At 37.1% G+C, this 19889-nt stretch overlaps 1 protein-coding gene across 1 annotated transcript in view; it reads right to left on the bottom strand.

Annotated features, from left to right (window-relative positions):
• Positions 1 to 19889, bottom strand: part of LOC150101893 (citron Rho-interacting kinase-like) — a 594274-nt gene that overhangs the window by 481554 nt on the left and 92831 nt on the right. Inside the window, exons 11-12 of the mRNA XM_090400165.1 lie at positions 19026 to 19182; positions 9448 to 9552 (exon numbers count right to left, since the gene is read on the bottom strand). Of these exons, the coding sequence (XP_090256291.1) occupies positions 9448 to 9552; positions 19026 to 19182 (262 nt within the window). The remainder of the gene's footprint in view (positions 1 to 9447; positions 9553 to 19025; positions 19183 to 19889) is intronic.

Genomic DNA, 19889 nt, shown 5'->3' with positions numbered 1-19889 from the left:
CTGTGCAGATCTGTTCATGGAAAAGGCTAGAAACAGACATCCTCTCAAAATTAGACCCAAACCCTTCAGTGTGGTGAAGGTGTGTAGACGATGTCTTCATAATTTGTAGGCACACAAAAACAGCTCTTTTGGATTAACCAAAATTAATTCTCTCCATCAAAAAATATAATTCACTTTGGAATTGGAAAAAGATAATCAATTACCATTTTTGGATACGTTAATCAAGAAATTAGCAGACAGATATATCAAACTGACAGTCTACTGGAAGCCAACACATACTGGACGCTACCTTCATTTCAAATCAACTCACCATATTTCGCAGAAGCTCAGCATAAAACATATGCTCAGAAATAGAGCTACGAACATCATTTCGGAAGAAAAAGAAATGGAAATTACTCATATGTCATGAAATTACTCATATGTCAGAGACATTAATAAAAAAAATGGCTATCCAAAGAATCTAATCAACAAGATTCTTCACAGACATCAATCCTTTTTTTTAAACATGCTGGAGCGTATGACATCCCATGTGCTTGTGGTCTAAACTATATAGGACAGACATCGAGAAGCCTCGAAATCCAAAAAACATATAGATGTTAATAATAACAGAACAGACAACTCGGGTCTAGCCCATCGTTTCACGATTACTAACTATACTGTTGTTTGGGATAGCAGCTCCATGCCTTACCTAGAACAAGATTTCCGTTATAGAAATTTCAAAGAAGCCATTGTAGTCCTCCGTTCTGGAGAAAATCTTAACAGAAACCAGGGAATGATAATAGCTGACATATGGAAAAACTTAATAAGATCACTCAGTTTGCCAGAATTCAATTTCGCTCATATCAGTGACTAATACAACTCGCTCCATGCATGTAATGTTATGTGTTCTGTTTTAATGTTTAATTTATATGATAGTGTTACTCCATTTTCTCTCTACTAGCCATTTTGAGTTTTTTCTCTTATCGTTATAAGCCCTGAAGAAGCCGGACAGCCCCGTCAGCGAAACTTGTTGGTATTAGTTCTCGTAGACAGGCTTATACGTTGGTTATGCATTATTAAAACAGCGTAGTTAAGGATATAAATTAAATTATATTTTAATAAATATTTTCCGATATTTCGGCAACGTCACGTTGCCATCTTCTAAAGGAACTTACAAAAAAGTTACATGCATGTAGGCACTACAACACAGAAACTGGGAATGAAGCTATTGTTCTCCTAACAGTCCTGATGGTGCCCTCTAGCGAGCTAAGTAGGTGTTCTTGGCCGTTAGGCTGAAGGTCTGCTGATGTAGGCCTCCCAAATTTGGGGCAGTCGCATACAACCAAATTTGTTGAGGTTTGGAGAATGTCTTAGGGCTGAGGCTGATTCTATAAATAGTCTTTCAAATTTCTATTTGCTACGGTGTATCACTGTAGCTTTCTTCCACCGTCTTCTGTGGCGTGTATCCAGAGCATGGTCCGCAAGCCCAGAATGACTGTACTTGTGGAAACGGATGTAGCCCTTGTGTTCCGAAATTCTGATATTCGCTGTCCTGCCTGTTTGGCCAAAGCAAGACAGTTTACAACTGCAAGGGACCTCGTATACACCAGGTAGGTCTAGGGGAAGTGGTTGGTCTTTAGTGGAGCAGATAAGGGATGCCAATTTTCTGTAAGGTTTGTAACAGGAGTTCAGGTCATGTTTTTTTAAGATTTTGGTAATCTTTTCCGAGGTGCCTCGGATGTAGGGAATGGTGATGGATTTAGAGTAATCCTTGTTGTGGAGGGGGGGGGGGGGGGTCTGTGGTTTGTAGGTTCTAATATTTTTTGGATTTTTTGGGGGGGGGGGGTAGCCATTGGCTGAGAAAGTGTTGAGGATGCGATTTAGTTCAGTGTTTAGGGCCAAGTTGTTTGAACAGATTAGTTTAGCCCTGTTGTATAGTGTTTTCACTACTCCATATTGTTGGTGAATGTTTCTTCCTGTATGGGTGGGTTTTCTGTAAACTGAGAAAACCAAGGTTCCATTAGGCTGGCGGGTGATTAGTGTGTCTAGGAAAGGGAGGCTGTTGTTTTCCTCTTTTTCCAGGGTGAATTTGATTCTGGGGTGTTGGTTGTTTAAGTGTGTTAAGAAGGAGAGAAGTGTTTCAGAGCCATGTGGCCAAATAGCGAACACATCATCAACGTAGCGAAGCCATATGGTTGGTTTTTGTGGGGCAGAGGCTAAGGCTTTTTCTTCAAAGGTCTCCATAAAGAAATTAGCCAAGAGTGGGGAGAGTGGTGAACCCATGGCTGTCCCCTCTATTTGTTTGTAGAATTTTCCCTGCCAAACGAAATAGCCTGAGTTCATTGTGAATTGAAATAAGGGTGAGATATTGGGAGAAAATTTAACTTGGATTAGCTCTAAAGTTTCCTTGAGTGGGACATTTGTAAATAAAGAGGAGACATCAAAGCTGACCATGTCAGTATGTTTGAGTGTAAGGTTTTCTATGCTGGCTTTGAAATGGGCTGAGTTTCTTTTATGTGTGATGGTGTGTTGCCAGTATAGTGTGTGAGCTCTTTGGCCAAATGTTTAGCTAATTTGTATGTGGGGGAATCAATGCTATCCACTATGGGACATAATGGCACATTTTCTTTGTGTATTTTTGGGAGTCCGTAAATATGGAGGGGTATAGAGTTAAACGGCTTTAATCTGTTGGTAACTTCTACAGGCCAAGAAGCGACTCTCTTAAGAAGCCTGTGAAGTTTTCTAATTTGAGAGTTGGTGGGATTGTAATTGATAGGGAGGCAAGTGGCCCAATCTAATAGAAGAGCATTCAGCTTACCTGTGTAGTCCTTTTGGTTAAGTACTACAGCTGCATTTCCCTTATCCACTTTGGTGATAACTAATTCTTTATTATTCTTCATTTCCTGTAGAGCTTTATATTCGTTGTTGGATATGTTGGTTTTTGGTGGTCTTGCTTTGGAAAGGACACAGGCTACATCCAGTCTTACACTGTTGGCGACTTGATGTGGAAGGTGGCGGATTCCGCGTTCGATCTGGATCATAATATCCTCACTAGGTATTTTATTGGGAGCAATGGCAAAGTTGTGTCCACGTGACAGCGCGTTGAGTGCTTCACGGTGACTGAAGAAAGGTTGATTACGGTGTTGGTAGCAGGTTTTGGAAAGACGGTAGAGTTCTTTTTCAATTTTTTCGAATTTTTTCATCTGTCAGCCTCATAGTTTTTTAAATTCTTTTTCGGCAGTGGTACATGAGACGTCATGTAAAATCGACCAAAGTTCGTGGTTTAAAGTGCACGAAAGCTCATCTTCGACGGCACGAAGAGCTTCGTTAATGTCCGCTAAGAGAGACCACGTGGCAGTGATTTGTTCGCATAGCAACACATAGCTAGCGCTGTTATATATTCGGAGAGCTTTTTGTGACACAAACCGGCGCTTGAATTTTACACAGTTCGGGATTACTTTATTATCCCGGCAGCGTTTCAGGAGCGCTAGACGATTTAATTGTCTAGACAGCTTCAATTTCAATTTACCGTATTGGCGGGCCTTCCGTGCGATTGTATCTCCGTGGATGATGTTGATTCTCGTAGACAGGCTTATACGTTGGTTATGCATTATTAAAACACTTAAGGAATTGAACAACGTAGCTAAGGATATAAATTAAATTATACTTTAATAAATAACCAACACCCCAGAATCAAATTCACCCTAGAAAAAGAGGAAAACAACAGCCTCCCTTTCCTAGACACACTAGTCACCCGCCAGCCTAATGGAACCTTGGTTTTCTCAGTTTACAGAAAACTCACCCATACAGGCAGATACATTCACCAACAATCTCCCCCCCCCTCACAACAATATGTAGTAATGAAAACACTCTACAATAGGGCTAAACTAATCTGTTCAAACGACTTGGCCCTAAACACTGAACTAAATCACATCCTCAACACTTTCTCAGCCAATGGCTACTCCCCACCCAAAAAAAATCCAAAAAATATTAGAACCTACAAACCACAGATCCCTCCCCCCCCCCTCCTCCACAACAAGGATTACTCTAAATCCATCACCATTCCCTACATGCGAGGCACCTCGGAAAAGATTACCAAAATCTTAAAAAAACATGCCCTGACCTCCTGTTACAAACCTTACAGAAAATTGGCATCCCTTATCCACTCCACTAAAGACCAACCACTTCCCCTAGACCTACCTGGTGTATACCAGGTCCCTTGCAGTTGTAAACTGTCTTACTTTGGCCAAACAGGCAGGACAGCGAATATCAGACTTTCGGAACACAAGGGCTACATCCGTTTCCACAAGTACAGTCATTCTGGGCTTGCGGACCATGCTCTGGATACACGCCACAGAATACGGTGGAAGAAAGCTACAGTGATACACCGTAGCAAATAGAAATTTGAAAGACTATTTATAGAATCAGCCTCAGCCCTAAGAAATTCTCCAAACCTCAACAAATTTGGTTGTATGCGACTGCCCCAAATTTGGGAGGCCTACATCAGCAGACCTTCAGCCCAACGGCCAAGAACACCTACTTAGCCCGTTAGAGGGCACCATCAGGACTGTTAGGAGAACAATAGCTTCATCTCTTCATTCCCAGTTTCTGTGTTGTAGTGCCTACGTGCACATAACTTTTTTGTAAGTTCCTTTAGAAGATGGCAACGTGACGTTGCCGAAATATCGGAAAATATTTATTAAAGTATAATTTAATTTATATCCTTAACTACGTTGTTCAATTCCTTAACTGTTTTAATAATTGTTGGTATTAGATGTTTATAAATCATGATCACATAAAGATCAATATATATATTTCATGTTAATTGTATGTTTGAATGACCAAATATAATCTAAATAATGAATATACTTGCTGTGTTTATTTTCAGAAGGCAATTGACAGTATCGACCAGAAAACGATGACAGCCGTGCTAGAATCCTATGGAATTGATAGAAAACTAATAACTATATTAAAAGATGTTTATAAGAATGCAGTTAAAATAAGCGAAGATTTGGGGAAATGGTGATATTGAGTCCCCCATCTACCTCTGCTTGTTCTAAACCAAGCATTTTCATTGCACATTTAGAAAGAGCAATGGATAAAATGAAGAAAGATACAAAAGGAATATCAGTACATGAGATGAAAATTAACAATCTGAATTTTGTAGATAACATTGTTATTATTGAAGAAGATGAAAGAGAACTACAAAAGAAACATTGAAACTGTTAAATGAAATGGAAGAGATTTGGACTTTATGAACTTGGAAAAACAAAGATAATGGTATTTGGTGAGAAGAACATGAAACAAAAGATAAATGAATGGAACTGATACAGAAAATATAGAACAATTCACATATTTGGGAAATAAAATGACATATGATTTGGACTGTAAAAAGAAATGAAGATCAGGATTGCAATGGGAATAACAAATCTGAAGGCGATTGATAGCATCTGGAAAGCCTGTAAGCAAAACTAAGAGTACTGGAAACATGCATCGTTAGCAGTGTACTGTATGGATCTGAAACGTGGGTAATAAGGAATCGAGAAAAAGAATTTTGGTATTTGATAGAACTTGTTACAGAAAGATTCTAAGAATAGGATGGGTACAGAAAATCACAAATGAAGAGCTCTATTGGAAGATACAACCAAAGGAGAATCTAATGCAGAAGAGTATACTATGGAAGATACATTTATTTAGACACATCTGCAGAATGAGTGAGGACCAGAAAATAAAGACATTCATGTTTGGTATAGCAGATGGTGTTAACAGAAGCGGTAGACCATACAGAGAATGGACAGATGACAAAGGACTGGTGTGGAATGAGTTTACAGAAACTGCAACACTGTGCACTAGACAAAGAAAGGTAGAAGATAGTGAAGGAGGCATCAAATACAAACAGGCAATGAGCCCATGGTTCGTGATGATGATATTGAAATATGGTTGTGTAATTCTTTTCTTATCTCATTGGTTTTTCATTTCAGCCCATGTTTGATTTTTCTTCAAAAACTTGTTTTCAAAGCCTATTAATCATTGTTCTTTTGTATGGACAGTTTCTGCCATAGAGAACTGCAGGGAGTACAACTGAGCTATATACTTTGTTTTTAACGTTATACACACATTCACAAGAATATAGTAATTTTATTGCTACAAATATTTCAACCAGAAACTAATTCATCGTCAGAGCATCAGCATAATACAAGGTGAAGCTACAAAGAATTTTAATTTTTATTTACAGGACTCAGCAACATGCCAGATACCACCTAGTGGGTGGTTACAATAAAATAAAATTACAATTAAGGTCCAAATTTGAATGAAGCAATTTGAAATAAAATTAAATTTAATTACATAATAAAATGGAATTATATTATTAAATCAAATTTAAAAATAAAATGATAATTAAAACAGGGTGGGAGAGAAAACATTATTGCTTGCCATTTGAGGATGAAACTCTTCAAAATCTTGTTGAGAGATAGTCATTCCGATTTAAATTTGGGCGGTGTAAAAGTGCTTCAGCACTCAATAACTACTGAAACCTAAACCTGCACTGATATAAAAAGAGGATATCGTGGTCTATGTCCATTCCATGCTAAGCAAGGCCAAATTTTTCAGGTTTGTTGTTGTTAATATAAGGTTTTGTGTTCTTGTAGTCAGTTTTCAACAGAAAACCCTGATTGTCCCAAGTACGAGCAGAGGCACTCACACTGAACTTGGTAAACACTGGGAGGGGAGGGGGGAGAAGGAGAGCTGTATCTTTTATGGATGGTAACCAAGAGGAGATGTTGATAGGGAAAAAGAAGGAACTAAATTATATCTTTTCAGGATCTTAGTAATTGTCTCAGAGATACCTGCAATATGTGAGATAGGGACCTACCATACAGGTTCAGAGTTTTTGGTGATGGGATTGTAAGAGTAAGATGCATTTAAACTTCCTTGAAGTGACACTATTCTGTAATAAGATGCACTGGATGGTATTCAGTTCTTGTCTAAGAGCTTGGGAAATGGAGTATATAACATGTGTTCTACTGACCAAAGATTTCAGATGCCTATTTTTGAGAAAGATGATGTATTGAATTTTGCTGTATGTAGTGGCTTATGAAGGTAGGTTTATGGTAAATAGAAGTAGCAAGTGTTTCAGAAGGGGTACTGGAAAGGAAAATGTCCAGGAAGGCTAATTGTCCATCCTTTTCTTTTTCCATAATAAAGTTGATGTGTTGGTGTAGGCTGTTGATTTTGGTTAAAAAGACAAGTAGAAATTCTTCAGAGTCTGGCTAGATGGTAAACACATCACCTACATATCGAATCCAAAAGGAAAGTTGGGGTTGTATTGAACAGAAAAGGAATTCAAGATGCTCTAAACAGAAATGAGCAAGTGGAGGTAAAAAGGGGCTTCCAATAACAGTTCCTTCAATCTGTTTGTACAATTGGTTCCTGCAGATGAAATAGCCCGAGTGCATGACAGTCTAACAGTTCAACTACATCTGAGGGAAACTCAACTGATAACAGTTGGAGAGGGTCAGCCAGAGGTACACTAGTATATAAGGACTGGATATCAAAGCTAATCATGAGGTCTGTGGGTTGAAGGGTTAAGTTTATTTTTGTCAAAGAATCTGATGAATTCTTCGTGGAGGTTTGTGTGTGACCAGTATGCAGGAGCTTAAAAGACGAGCTAGGACTTTGGATAAGCAATAGGTGAGGGGAATCTATGCAGTTCACTATGGGTCTGAGTTAGACCCATAGTCCAAAAATGAGGGTATCTAGTGATAACCTCATATTTGGAAGCCCATAAAAATGTGGATTCCTACCAAAATGGATCTTCGATTTTTTTGATAAGTTTTTTCATCCCAATTAATCACTTTGCTGGGGAGGGAATTAAGTTTGTTCATATGGCTGTTGGTAGGGTTCTGAGGAATCTCCTGGTAAGTGGACTGATCTTGTAACAGAAGAAATTTTTTTTTTTTTGTTGTTGTACTCAATGGTGTCCATGATAACTACAGCTTTACCTTTTCTGCTTTCGTTATGGCGAAATGATTATATCTCAATAAGGAAGTTTAGCTATGAAGAGTACCGAGGAGAACTACAAGTCAGAGTTTATTAGCATTATTACTCAAGAGGGTGTACAGGTTTCTCTCAATGTTATGTAGGAAATCCAGATATGGAATTCCTTTTAGGCACTCCAGCAAAATCATGTTTTCATGAAAAGCTTCTTCAGAAGTGAGGGTATGTCCAGATATGAATCACTTAAGCTTATTTCAAATGTCTTTATTTGTAAAATGTTCAGTTAAGTTTCATAACCACTGTCTATAGCTAAAGAATCCAAGAAATCTGGTTTAGAAAGCCATATATTATCTACAAAATTCAGAATTCATTCAAACAAAATCAAAGTTGTTGAAAGTTTTTTCCCACTTGGTTATACTATAAATTAAAGATACCAAGAAATTATATATTTGGTTTAATCCTTTATCCAAGTATAAGCAAACAAGTTTGTGCCTGAAGTATTTTCAGGACTGGGGCAACTCTTAAAGGTGGTATGGACTTCATATCACTTGCCTTAGTATCCCATAATGCAAAGCACATATCCTTGCAGACATGTATAATGCTATGTATTATGGGAAGGGTCACTACCCAGACCAGTTTTGACCTTTATTGAGGTCTCATCAATAAAGGTCAAAAGTGGAAGCCAGACCTAGAGTTGATACCAAGGTTGAAACTCATATTTTTGATATAAGAGTTGCCAAAAGGTGTCAACACCTTATTATTAAAATACTCTGGATTAGAGATAGTTGTTGAGTTTTTTCTACATATTTTTTCCACTGGCTTCCAAGCGGCAACCACAACACTAAGTGGCAACCAGAACATGGCTCAGCTCTGTAAATAGGATTAACATCTTATTTACTTATCCTTTGCTGAAGAGACTACAAGTCAGAGTTTATTAGCTTTGTTACTCAAGAGGGTGGATAGGTTTCTCTTCACCTTGTGATTACTGATGCATGCACTGATGATCAGTTAGTTCCTGGTTGAAATATTTGCAATAATAAAATTACTATATTCTTGTGGATGTGTATATATAATAATGTTATAATGGCACAAGTTCCATTAAAAATTCATCTTTGATTTTAATTTCTTTGGAAAGGTGTATTTTTGTCAAATATTTATAGTTTGGTCATAAGCACACACACTGGATTTATTCTCTATATAATACTTTCTTCATAATCTGTCTCTGATCACAAGATTAGTTTGTGGATTTTCTTGTATATAAAATATATATATATATATATATATATATATATATATATATACACACACACAAGTATATATATATTTTATCTAGTAAACTGCCTAATTCTTATTAAATGATCAAACTCTGAAAAAAGAATTTTTGCTGTAGTGATGGTGATAATTCTAAAAATTATCCTATAAATATGAAGTGATACTATCTATAAAAGTTTCTATATAGAAAATAAAACATACCCCAGTTAGTTGCAATTTTATTTCTACTGTCTGATTAAGAGAATCTTCAGTCAATTTTGAAAACTTTTGCTGAAGCTCTTCCACATTTTCTGCACTTCGTCTAGTCTAAAAAAGGATGCAGCAGTTAAAAAAGAAGTTAATTTGCATTCAACAAACTGTTATATGTAGAAAAAGGTGATGTTTAAATTAAAAAAATTAATATTAAAACTTCAGTTGTCATGATTAATGTATATCTGAGCTTAGCCTATTAAGCCCATAGGATTTATGCTCAGCAATTCTTGTTATGTTTACTATAATAACCTAGGCCAATCCAAAAGCTAGTCCTATTCTTTCTGATCAAAACTTGCAGGAAATGTATTACGATCAATTTCTCATCCATTCTACAATAGCAATGTGTATTCATACTGTGGTTGCAGTGTGAATATGCTAATATATTATATTATATTATATACTAATACAGACTAATATACTAAGAGAACCAGGTAGCCACTAATGTTATGATTGAGGGGAAAAAATGCAAGGATGCAAAGTGCTGTTATAACTTCAATATCAAGCTGTTAGCATTCATATGGCATTTACAATAATACTCCAATATTTTTCGAAAACATTTAAAAAGGTACAGAATGTGGTTAAAAATTTATAACCTAAAGAACTGTATTTGGCCCTGTAATAAATCCTATCCCACCTTCTGTTTTGTGTTAGGCTCAATGGCCTGCCATTGGTAAGTAATTTGGCTTCTTTGAAACTTAAATTAATGCTCTTGTAGGGTGATAAATCCCATTTCTATAGTATCTGTATCCTATCTGTTCTCCAGCCAAAATGCTGCAGGTTTGAATCCTGCCTTGGGCATGGATGTTTGTGATTGTCTGTGAAAATACTAGTAGTAGAAGTGGTGGTGGGCGGTACATGGCATTGGTGTAGTTGCAGTTCGTTGTAATTAGTGGATTGGGTAGAGACAGTTGTAGAGTTGATGTCCTCCCTCAATGAGCCTTTGGACTCCCTGAAGGAGTTACGTAACAATAATAATATTATAGTTGCATTTGTATGTTTCCTACTCTCTATGTTGTATGGGATAAAAAACCCAGTTTCAAGGAGAAAAAACCTTATCACCTCCATAAAACTGGTTAACTCACCTTCAGTCTGAAAGCCCTGATAAAGGTTCTTCACATTTTACACAGGAAGTAGGGTTTTTTTTTTTTCAACCAAAGGAAATTGTTGATACTCAGAGAGGCTCCACTATGTAGAAATTAGTGATTAATTTCTGAAGATCATTAATACATAGAGTGAATAAGAATCTCATAAATAGCTCATCTGCTAAACAGAAAGGGGAGGGGGAGAGGGATACATATCTACACATGATATAGTAATACATTCAGTACATACATAAAGTTATTATAACCACAAACTGCATCCAGTGATGCAGTTTGTGGTTATAATAACTTTAAATTTCTGAATAACAACACTCAACAAATTGAAGATATGTTTTATTTTGAAGCAAAACTAAGTGAATCTGATTAGAATGCCCTAATCATCCTCCAGGAATCAAGATTACATACTGACACCCAATTCAAGTGCAACCTGCAACTTATACAAGAGTGGTCTGAAAAGTTCTCAGCCTAACAATGAAAAAACGATTTTATAATTTCAAAATTATTTTTATTTTTCAACATAATCTCCCTTAAGACTAATACATTTATTCCAGCGATGCTCCAGCACCATTATCCCGTCCCTGTAGTGGTTCTCAGTAAGATCTGAAAAATACCCCTCTACAGCTGCAATCACCTCTTGATTCGAAGAAAAACAAAGACCAACAAGGAAGAGTTTTAGTTTTGGGAAGAGATAGAAATCAGAGGGAGCCAAATCTGGAGAATAGGGTGGATGTTCCAACAATTCATAGTGCAGATCACTTAATTTTCCCATTGCCAAAACACCTTTGAGGGCAGGTGCACTGTCCTGATGAAAGATCATTTTTTCCTTCTGCAAACCAGGTCTTTTCTCACGAATTTTTTCATCTCTGGTTAAAAGATCAGAATAATATTCCCCGGTTATTGTTTTACCCTTTTCAAGATAATTAATAAACAAAATGCCTTTAAGCATCCAAAAACACCAATGCCATGACCTTTCCTGCTGATGGAAACGACTTTGTCTTCTTTTTGCACTGAACAACTGGCTTCTATCTACTGCTTTGAGTGCTGTTTGTGATTCTGGCATGTATGGTGAATCCATGTCTCATCCACAGTAATAAATAGATGCACAAAATCAGTTTTATTCTTGTTAAAACACTCCAAGCGCTGCTGTTCAGAGATTTCCATGAGAGTGCGTTTTTGATCTGCAGTGAGCAAGTGCAGCACCCATCTTGCGCAAAGCTTTTTCATTTGCAATTCTTCATGTAAAATATATCCTACACGTTCTTCTGAAATGCCTAAAGTCTCAGCAATTTCACGCACCTTGACTCGCCAGTCATCCAATACCATATTGTGCACTTGATCAGTGATTTCTGGTGTTGTTACATTTTTTGGATGTCCTTCACATGGATCATCTTCAAGGCTGGTACGGTCACGTTTAAACTCAGAAGTCCATTTCTTAATTGTCGAAAATGAAGGAGAAGAGTGCCCATAAACTTTCATGAACTTCGAATGAATTTCTTTTGGAGTTAAACCTTCTTTTACAAAGAATTTTATAACCGCACGATACTCAATTTTATCTATTTCAAGGGATACAGACAACACAGACAGGTGCATAAAACAAACTACTTGATAGAATGACTTGCAATTTCACATGGATGCTTATGCATATGCACCAACTTAAAAAAAAAAAAAAAAAAAAAAACTTGCTGACAGTGTTGCCATCTATGGTCGAGGCCAAGAACTTTTCAGACCAGCCTTGTAGCTTCTCCAAGCAAAGCCAGCTTTACCTTCCGATGGCATGGCCTGTTTTCACAAATGGAGCTCAAGCAACCCTGGCAAGTATTGCCAGGACTGTTTAAAGCATACCCTATTAGTGGTAAGGTATGCTTTGGAGGAAATGCCATCTAAATCTCCTCAACATAGTAGATACTTTAATCCAGTGAAACACAATCAGTTTGCTTGCTGGGAGCATGAAGTGGCTGATCTGAAAAGTTCTCAGCCTCGACCATAGATGGCAACACTATCAGCAAGAATTTTTTTTTAAGTTGGTACATATGCATAATAATAAAATAAAACTTTCAATAAGGGATTCATATCTACTTCAGAAGTCATGGGATCAACATATTTAAATAATGCACACTACCACTTAGATCTATAGCACAGATCTATTCTTGAAAGAATCAACTAGTAGCCTCCACTTCTATTCGTCCCCTCAACTTTCCTAACTACACTTTGCACAGTTTCGTCAATCACAAGGGTGCAATTGGTGAAGTGACATCTGATACCAAAGGATGACAAACCTCGAATCCTCTCTTCATGATCTGCAGCTCAAAATTTCCTTGCCTGATTCTGTTACATTCGTTTGCTGTCTCTATCACTCTAATTCTGATGATTGACCTTTTCAACCAAATGCTTCATCATTTGCAATCCAAATGCCCAAAGAGTGAGGACATCTTTCTTGTGGTCTTCGACATTTACAATTCAGAATGCCTTTCATTCTCCAATTCTATCAATGAAGCCAGCAGAGATGCTGATATATTTGCTATCATAACATAATATTACTCAAAGAAATTAACATTACTATATATTTGAAAAAACTTAATATTTCCAATATTTTGGCAAAGCTGAACTGCTCAGACACTACATAAGGAAGGTATGATTAGAGAAGAAACAAAGGCAAGTCCAAAGTTCTAAATAGTACCTCCTAGTGGGCAAGGATGAGTGCTCTTGGCTTTAAGTGCTCCAGATTTGAGAGTTTCACAGAAAAAAAATTCACTGAGGTTCAAGGTAGTTCCTTAAGGCCTGAGGCAGATTCCAGAAAAAAAAGTTTTTCATATTTAAATGTGCTCCTCTGGAGCAAGGTGTCTTTTTTTTTTTTTTCATCTTATATTGCAGTGGGTATCAAAAGGTTTCGTCTGCAAGCCCTGAGTGGCTGTAGTGGTGGAACCAGATGTAGCCTTATGTTCAGCAATTCTGATGTCAGCTGTTCTGCCATAAATGAACAGCTTACAACTGCTTGGAACCTGAGACTCCTGACAGATGTCTAGTCTTTGGGGATAAAAATACTAGCCACGGTTGAGAGAGAGAGATCTGTAAGTGCTTGTATTGGAAAGTTGTATCATTTTAGAATTTTTGTTAGTTTTTCAGATGTGCCTCATACATATGGGATAGTAATAGATTTGGTGTAGTCTGTTCAGGAGGTGGTTTTAATATTCTTTAGATTTAGTGGGGATTGTTTCTATTGGTTAAAAAGATGTTGTGAATGGGTTTGAGTTCAGTGGCGAGGCATAATCAGGGTGGTTCAATTCTGTCCTATTGTACAGGGTTTTAATAATTTTACTGTTTGGGGGGGGGGGTTATAAATGTGTGTGTGGATTTTCTGTAAATTGAGAATGCAAAGGATCAGGATCCATCATAGTAGCATACAATCAAAGTGTCTAGGAAGGGAAGTTTGCTTTTTTCTGTTTTCCCAAGGTAAACTGAATTCTAGAGTGCTTATTATTTAAGGTTAGTTAAGAGCCTTACAGTCTTGTGAACAAATGGAGAACATCATCAACAGCATAACCAAACTGTAGGTCTGTGTGGGAAGAGATTAAGTCTATCTTCAAAGGTTTTCTATGAAGTACTTTATGGGGAGGGGGGGAGAGACCCTGTGCCTGTCTCCTGTTTGTAGAATTGTCCTTGCCAAGTCAAATAGCCTGAGTTTATAGTGAACTAAAACAAGGCTAAGATATAATGGAGAAAACTGTGCTTGGATAAGATCTAATGTGTCCTTCAACAGAACACTAATGAATAGAGGGGGGAGACATCAAAACTGACTATTATGTTAATATGTTAGGTTCAAAGCAGATAGAGCTTTTAATGTGTGAAGAGGTGTTGGCAGTATATTGGGTTAGCACTTTGGCCCATCCACAATAGGGTGTAATGGAAGTGTTTGTGGATTGTAAGCAGCCCATATATACAGGGAGGTCTGAAACTTATGGTGTAAGTTTACTCGTAATTTCCACAGCAGGTAACCTTTTTAACCATGCTACCAGCCAAGACGTCTATAGACGTCAAGGTTATCATGGATGTGAAGTGCATATTAAAATTGTAATACATGATGGATACGAAGCATATGAGGATGCGTATTTTATCCATAATGGCTGGTTAGGTGGTTAAAGAGCCTGTGGAGGGCTCTGGTGTGCGCGCGCGCGCGTGCGTGTGTGTGTGTGTGTGTGTGTGTGTGTGTGTGTGTGTGTGTGTGTGTGTGTGTGTGTGTGTGTGTCAGTACACTCATAATTCAAGGGTGGTAAGTACAGAGCTATTTAAGTAAAGGGGCAAGTCTGTATAATCACGTTGGCAGTGATTATCCTTATCTGCTTTCATTGCTCATCTCAGCCAGTCATTCATATTTCTTGTGGGAGAGGATGCTTCTTGGTGGCTTAGGAAAGAAATGTCATTAACTCCATGCTCTAACATAAAGATGTCCATAAATTATTATATATGGATCTCTAAGGAGTCAGGACTTATTGCAGGAGATCCATTATTCACACAAAATGTATCATACCTCTCAAACTAATTCATGATGAAACATTCACAACCATTCTGGCAACTTATCAAACCCATTCATGAGCCTCCAAGCCAAAAATTAGTCCTAACACCCATGCTAACCAAACACTTACACAATTTCCATGGGTGACCCCCTTGTTCTCTTCCTTCCTGCCATGTACTGGAAAAAAAAGTTTTCAGTGTCAATCTTATAAAATCCCTTTAATAACTTAAAAGCTATCATGACTCCTCTTTTCTTCTTATCAGCTAGTTTTTGAAGCCCACAAGAGCAATCTATTCTCATATTCTATTCCATAGACTGGCCACAATCTTTGTCACTTGCCTCTGGATTCTCTCCAGCACTTTCATCATGGTATCTAGACCTGCATGCAATAAAGATGTGGCTTTATAGCCTTATAAATGGGAAATAACTTCACTATCCTTGTGTATTCTTCAACAACAATGTAATTTGATGTGCTGTATTGGCTACCTTTGCAACATACCCTCTGATATTAAACTTCCTGCTCATAATCATCCTCAAGTCTGATCTCACTAGTTTGGTGCAGTTCAGTTCCATCAATATAGTAGACAGCTTGTGATCTCTTCTTCCCAAAGTGCATCAAATTATATATGACACACATTAAACATGCAGCCATTTATCTTTGCCATTTTGATAGTCTACTACAGTTATTTTGCAGGATCTCTTCATTACCTTCATTTACTATCACTCTTTTCAATTTTGCATCATAAGCAAACTGAATATTTCCCATCAGATCATTTCCTCTATCATTAATACACAAATTAAACAGAGGATCAAATACTGATACCCCATCGACTACTTGCCTTCTGCAGGACTCAACTCCTCCAATAAACTACTCTTTGATATCTATCCATCAGCCACCCTCTAATCCTAATCAGATTCATATCATCCCCATTCATTCCAAATTATGGGGAGTTCGAAGTGGAATCCTGTCAAATGGTTTTGCAAAGTCTAGTAGCATCACTCAGTTGCTATTTTCATTATCTAACTCCATTGTCACTTTATTATAAAAAGTAAGCAAATTACTATGAGAAGACCTACCCTTCATAAAAACATGTTGACCATTAAAATATCATATTCCTAAACCACCCAGTATTGAATTCTGTCTTTTATCAATTTCTCCAATACCTTAACTACCATTTTGAGATGCTGACTGGCCAATAATCTGCTACTTCTATCTTGAAGCCTCATTTATGCAGTGAGATTATTTTGCCTCCTTTCACTCCACTGGCACCTTCCTAGTACTAAGGCATTAGTCAGAAGAGATGATAATTTGCTTGCACATTCTCATAATACATGGCTGATATGCCATCTAATCCCATGGCTGTGTTAGCATCGATTCTGAAATATTCTTGCATCATTAAATGTCGCATCTTCTGCAAAATCTAGATAGCACATCCTTGCAAAATGATCACTAAGTAACTCAACTACTTTGGTTTGCTTCTGTTACCTCCCTACCATCAGCACTTTTTAAAGTCAACCTTCTATAGTCATTATCCTTTTACTTTTCACATAGCAAAATAACTAGGATTTTTTTTTTTTTTTTTTTTTTTTTTTTTGGCCTCATCATTTAGCTTTCTCATAATTAGCTTTGGTCTTCCTTACCATATAGGTCACCTTTCTTGCCTGTGCCTTGTACTGTTCATGAACATGCTGATCATCTTTTTCTTTATATTTCCTCCACAAATTTTTTCTTCTTCTGCAACACCTGCTTAATGTTGCTACTCATCCATCTATATAATTGCTATCTGATTTATCCTTCTGACTCCTGGTATACATTCTAATAGTGCTTTCTTAGTTGCCCATGCAATCCCCAATATCACTCCTCTCCAAATTATGCCTAGGCACTACTGAAAACTGAACAACACCCATCCTATTCCTTCTGTCCTCTGTGAAGATAATATATCCTTTGCATTCTATTCTTATGACTATCATTCTCAGTAAACCAAGTCTCACTAATGCCAAATACTTCTGGCATTAGCACACAAACTGCAATATCTTCATCCCACAACTTCCCTTATACCTTGTGCTGCTTAGCCCACTAAAGTTAAGAAACTGGGGTTTTACATTTAGCATCATGTGTTCACTTTCCCACTTACTAACCACTAGATTGCCTGGATCCATGCTCATCTACATTCCCCTAAACATTCTAGTTTACCCTGACTCTGCATTTTCAAACTCTCACTGAACAACAACACTTTCTCAAAATTCTGACCCCCATATCCATTCAAATGCAAGTCATCCACTTTATGTAAATCCTCCCTTCCAAACTCACTCCATCTGATTCATCCTGCACAATCTGTGCACTGACTCAGTTGCAATCATAGCTCTGTCTCAGCTTGTCTCTATCACACAGATCCTTTTTCACAGGTATGAGCAACTCTTTGTATCAGTCAAAATAAAGATCATTCATCTTTACTCTCTGCATCTTACAGAATTACTAACATCCTTAATCTTGGCACAAGGAAAACACAATTGTCACACTCTTCTCAAGCACTCCTCTTATCAATGAATCATTAAACAAAATTCAATCCTTATTCTCATGCTATTGCTCTTTCATACGCTTTCTTTTCCCTTGCATCTTCCTCTCCTTTCACTTCTGTATTATATCATCCACCAGGTATTTCCAACCACTCAATCTTGCATTTTGTTCTGTTGAAAACTATGTAAGTGTACATCTTTTCCATTACCATCTGGTCACTCTTTATTTTCAACCATTTCATTGTTACAGTGATGCATACTGCTTGTAACAAACCTTGCCAATCACATTTCCAACTAACTGGTTTTATTCTTCTTACTCTAGTTTCAGTCTTCAATAGTCCACGCGGTTAGCCTAGTGGCTATGCGCTTCGCAACCATATGACTGGGGAAGGAGTGTCCCAGGTTCGATTCCTGTCGAAGACGTGAGGAATTTGAGGATCTTCCACAGCCATAGCCAAATTAGCCGGTCTTGGACGCAGGCAGTAGGGTTTTTTCTGGCAGTTTATCTCATGTTTTTCATCCTGCAAGCAGGCAAACCAGCCCCGTGTGTAACCCCCCCCCATGAGGGGGCTCAACTCGCCCCAATAGGGACGGGGGAGAAAAAGGGAAGAAACTCCATACGAATAAATAAAATAAATTCTTCAATATACCTCTCATTCTACAAAGTGCATACTTTCCTCATATGCTGCAACAAACAAAATTACACATATTGAAATCACCATTGTTTTACACATTAGTGCCATGACATGCAATACAGCATACAATAAAACAAAAATAAAAGACAGCATACAATAAAATAAAGAAACAAATTTACATGGAGAACACAAGAGTCTTGTGAAAACATTAATGCTGATGGTGATAACTCCATATTAGTCTAAAATACAAGAGTATACAGAAGATTTGAAATAAGCGACTGCCACGGAGCAGATAAAATGAGTATTTCTTTGAAAGAAAACATGTACTGAAATTTAATATAAAATTGAATAGTGCTCAGAAGTGAAGTGTAGATACAAATATGCAAATATGATTTGGGGAAAAAATTTAAAAGCAAAAACAAGAACAAATCTTAAAGGTTGATTGAAAAAGTTTGAAGATAACAGTGACTAAATTTGTGATGAAATTGTCTGAAAAGACAAAAATAAGAATCCCAATGTAGACACAAGAAGTTATTCTCCTCAAGCACTCCTTGAATGCTAGATGAGTAAATAAATCACTTTTCATTTATATTATTATTAATTATTTAAATAATTATTATTTAATATCATTTAAACAGTAAATCAGTTTATAGCATATCTTTAAGGATTATCTTTTGATAATGGTCCAAGTTTTTTACTTATAGAATGGAAGTTTTACTATTTTAAAACTAATCATATATTAGAATACATATTAATTGCAATTACTTTATTCAAACTTTCTTGATACTTGGAGATAAGATTTTTGGCAGCAGATAACTCATCAGTAAGGCTAACTATTTCTTTCTTACAATCGTCCAGCTGTGACTGTGCATTTTCCAATTCTGTCTTTAAAGATTCATTCTTAGAGTTCAGATCATCCACCCTAAGATATGTATAAAAGAGCAACATGTTAATTTACAAATACATTCAATCTCAATCCCTCCCCTTTATCAGATGTCAATTTAAATTAAGACTGTTCAATGAACCTAAAATATACAGATCGCTGATACTATTACTATTCAGTGTTACTATTACAACTGTGTATATAGTAATGGACAAAAAATGGAAATAGTGGAATGTTTTGATTAAAATGGGATTTGTCCATTGTGGGCATCTAAGTACAGCCTGTATTCTTTGAGGGAGAGACTATCAGTGCTTGGAACTCAACAAGAAGCATTTTACACCATTCATCCCACAGAAACTGGATCAATTTGCTTTTGTTCTATGAAGGTAAGAAACGTTGCCTAAGAGCTCACTCCAAAATGTCCAGTAAATGTTCTGTAGGATTTAAGTTTGCTGATTGAAATGGCTATGGCAGACAGGACACCTCACTATGTCCTGTTAACATGTTCTGCAAAACCACTGGGTGACCACATTTGCTCAATGAATGGGAGCATTATCCTGTTGAAACATTGTTGGCTGCGTAAGAGAAAAGTGTCTCAACATGGGATGAAGATGATCACTTATGATTGAAAGATAACGTGTAACATCAACTGCCTTCCAATACAATAAGTGGCCAAAATCATGCCATGAGAATGTGCTCCAGATCATTACAGAACCACCAAAAACTTTTACAGTTGAAAAAAAGAA

This window comes from Typopeltis vanoorti, chromosome 11 (genome assembly GCF_054136105.1).
Source record: "Typopeltis vanoorti isolate ZY-2024b chromosome 11, IOZ_Tvanoo_1.0, whole genome shotgun sequence".
Classification (NCBI taxonomy): Eukaryota; Metazoa; Arthropoda; class Arachnida; order Uropygi; family Thelyphonidae; genus Typopeltis; species Typopeltis vanoorti.
This window is presented reverse-complemented; position numbering and strand designations above follow the sequence as displayed.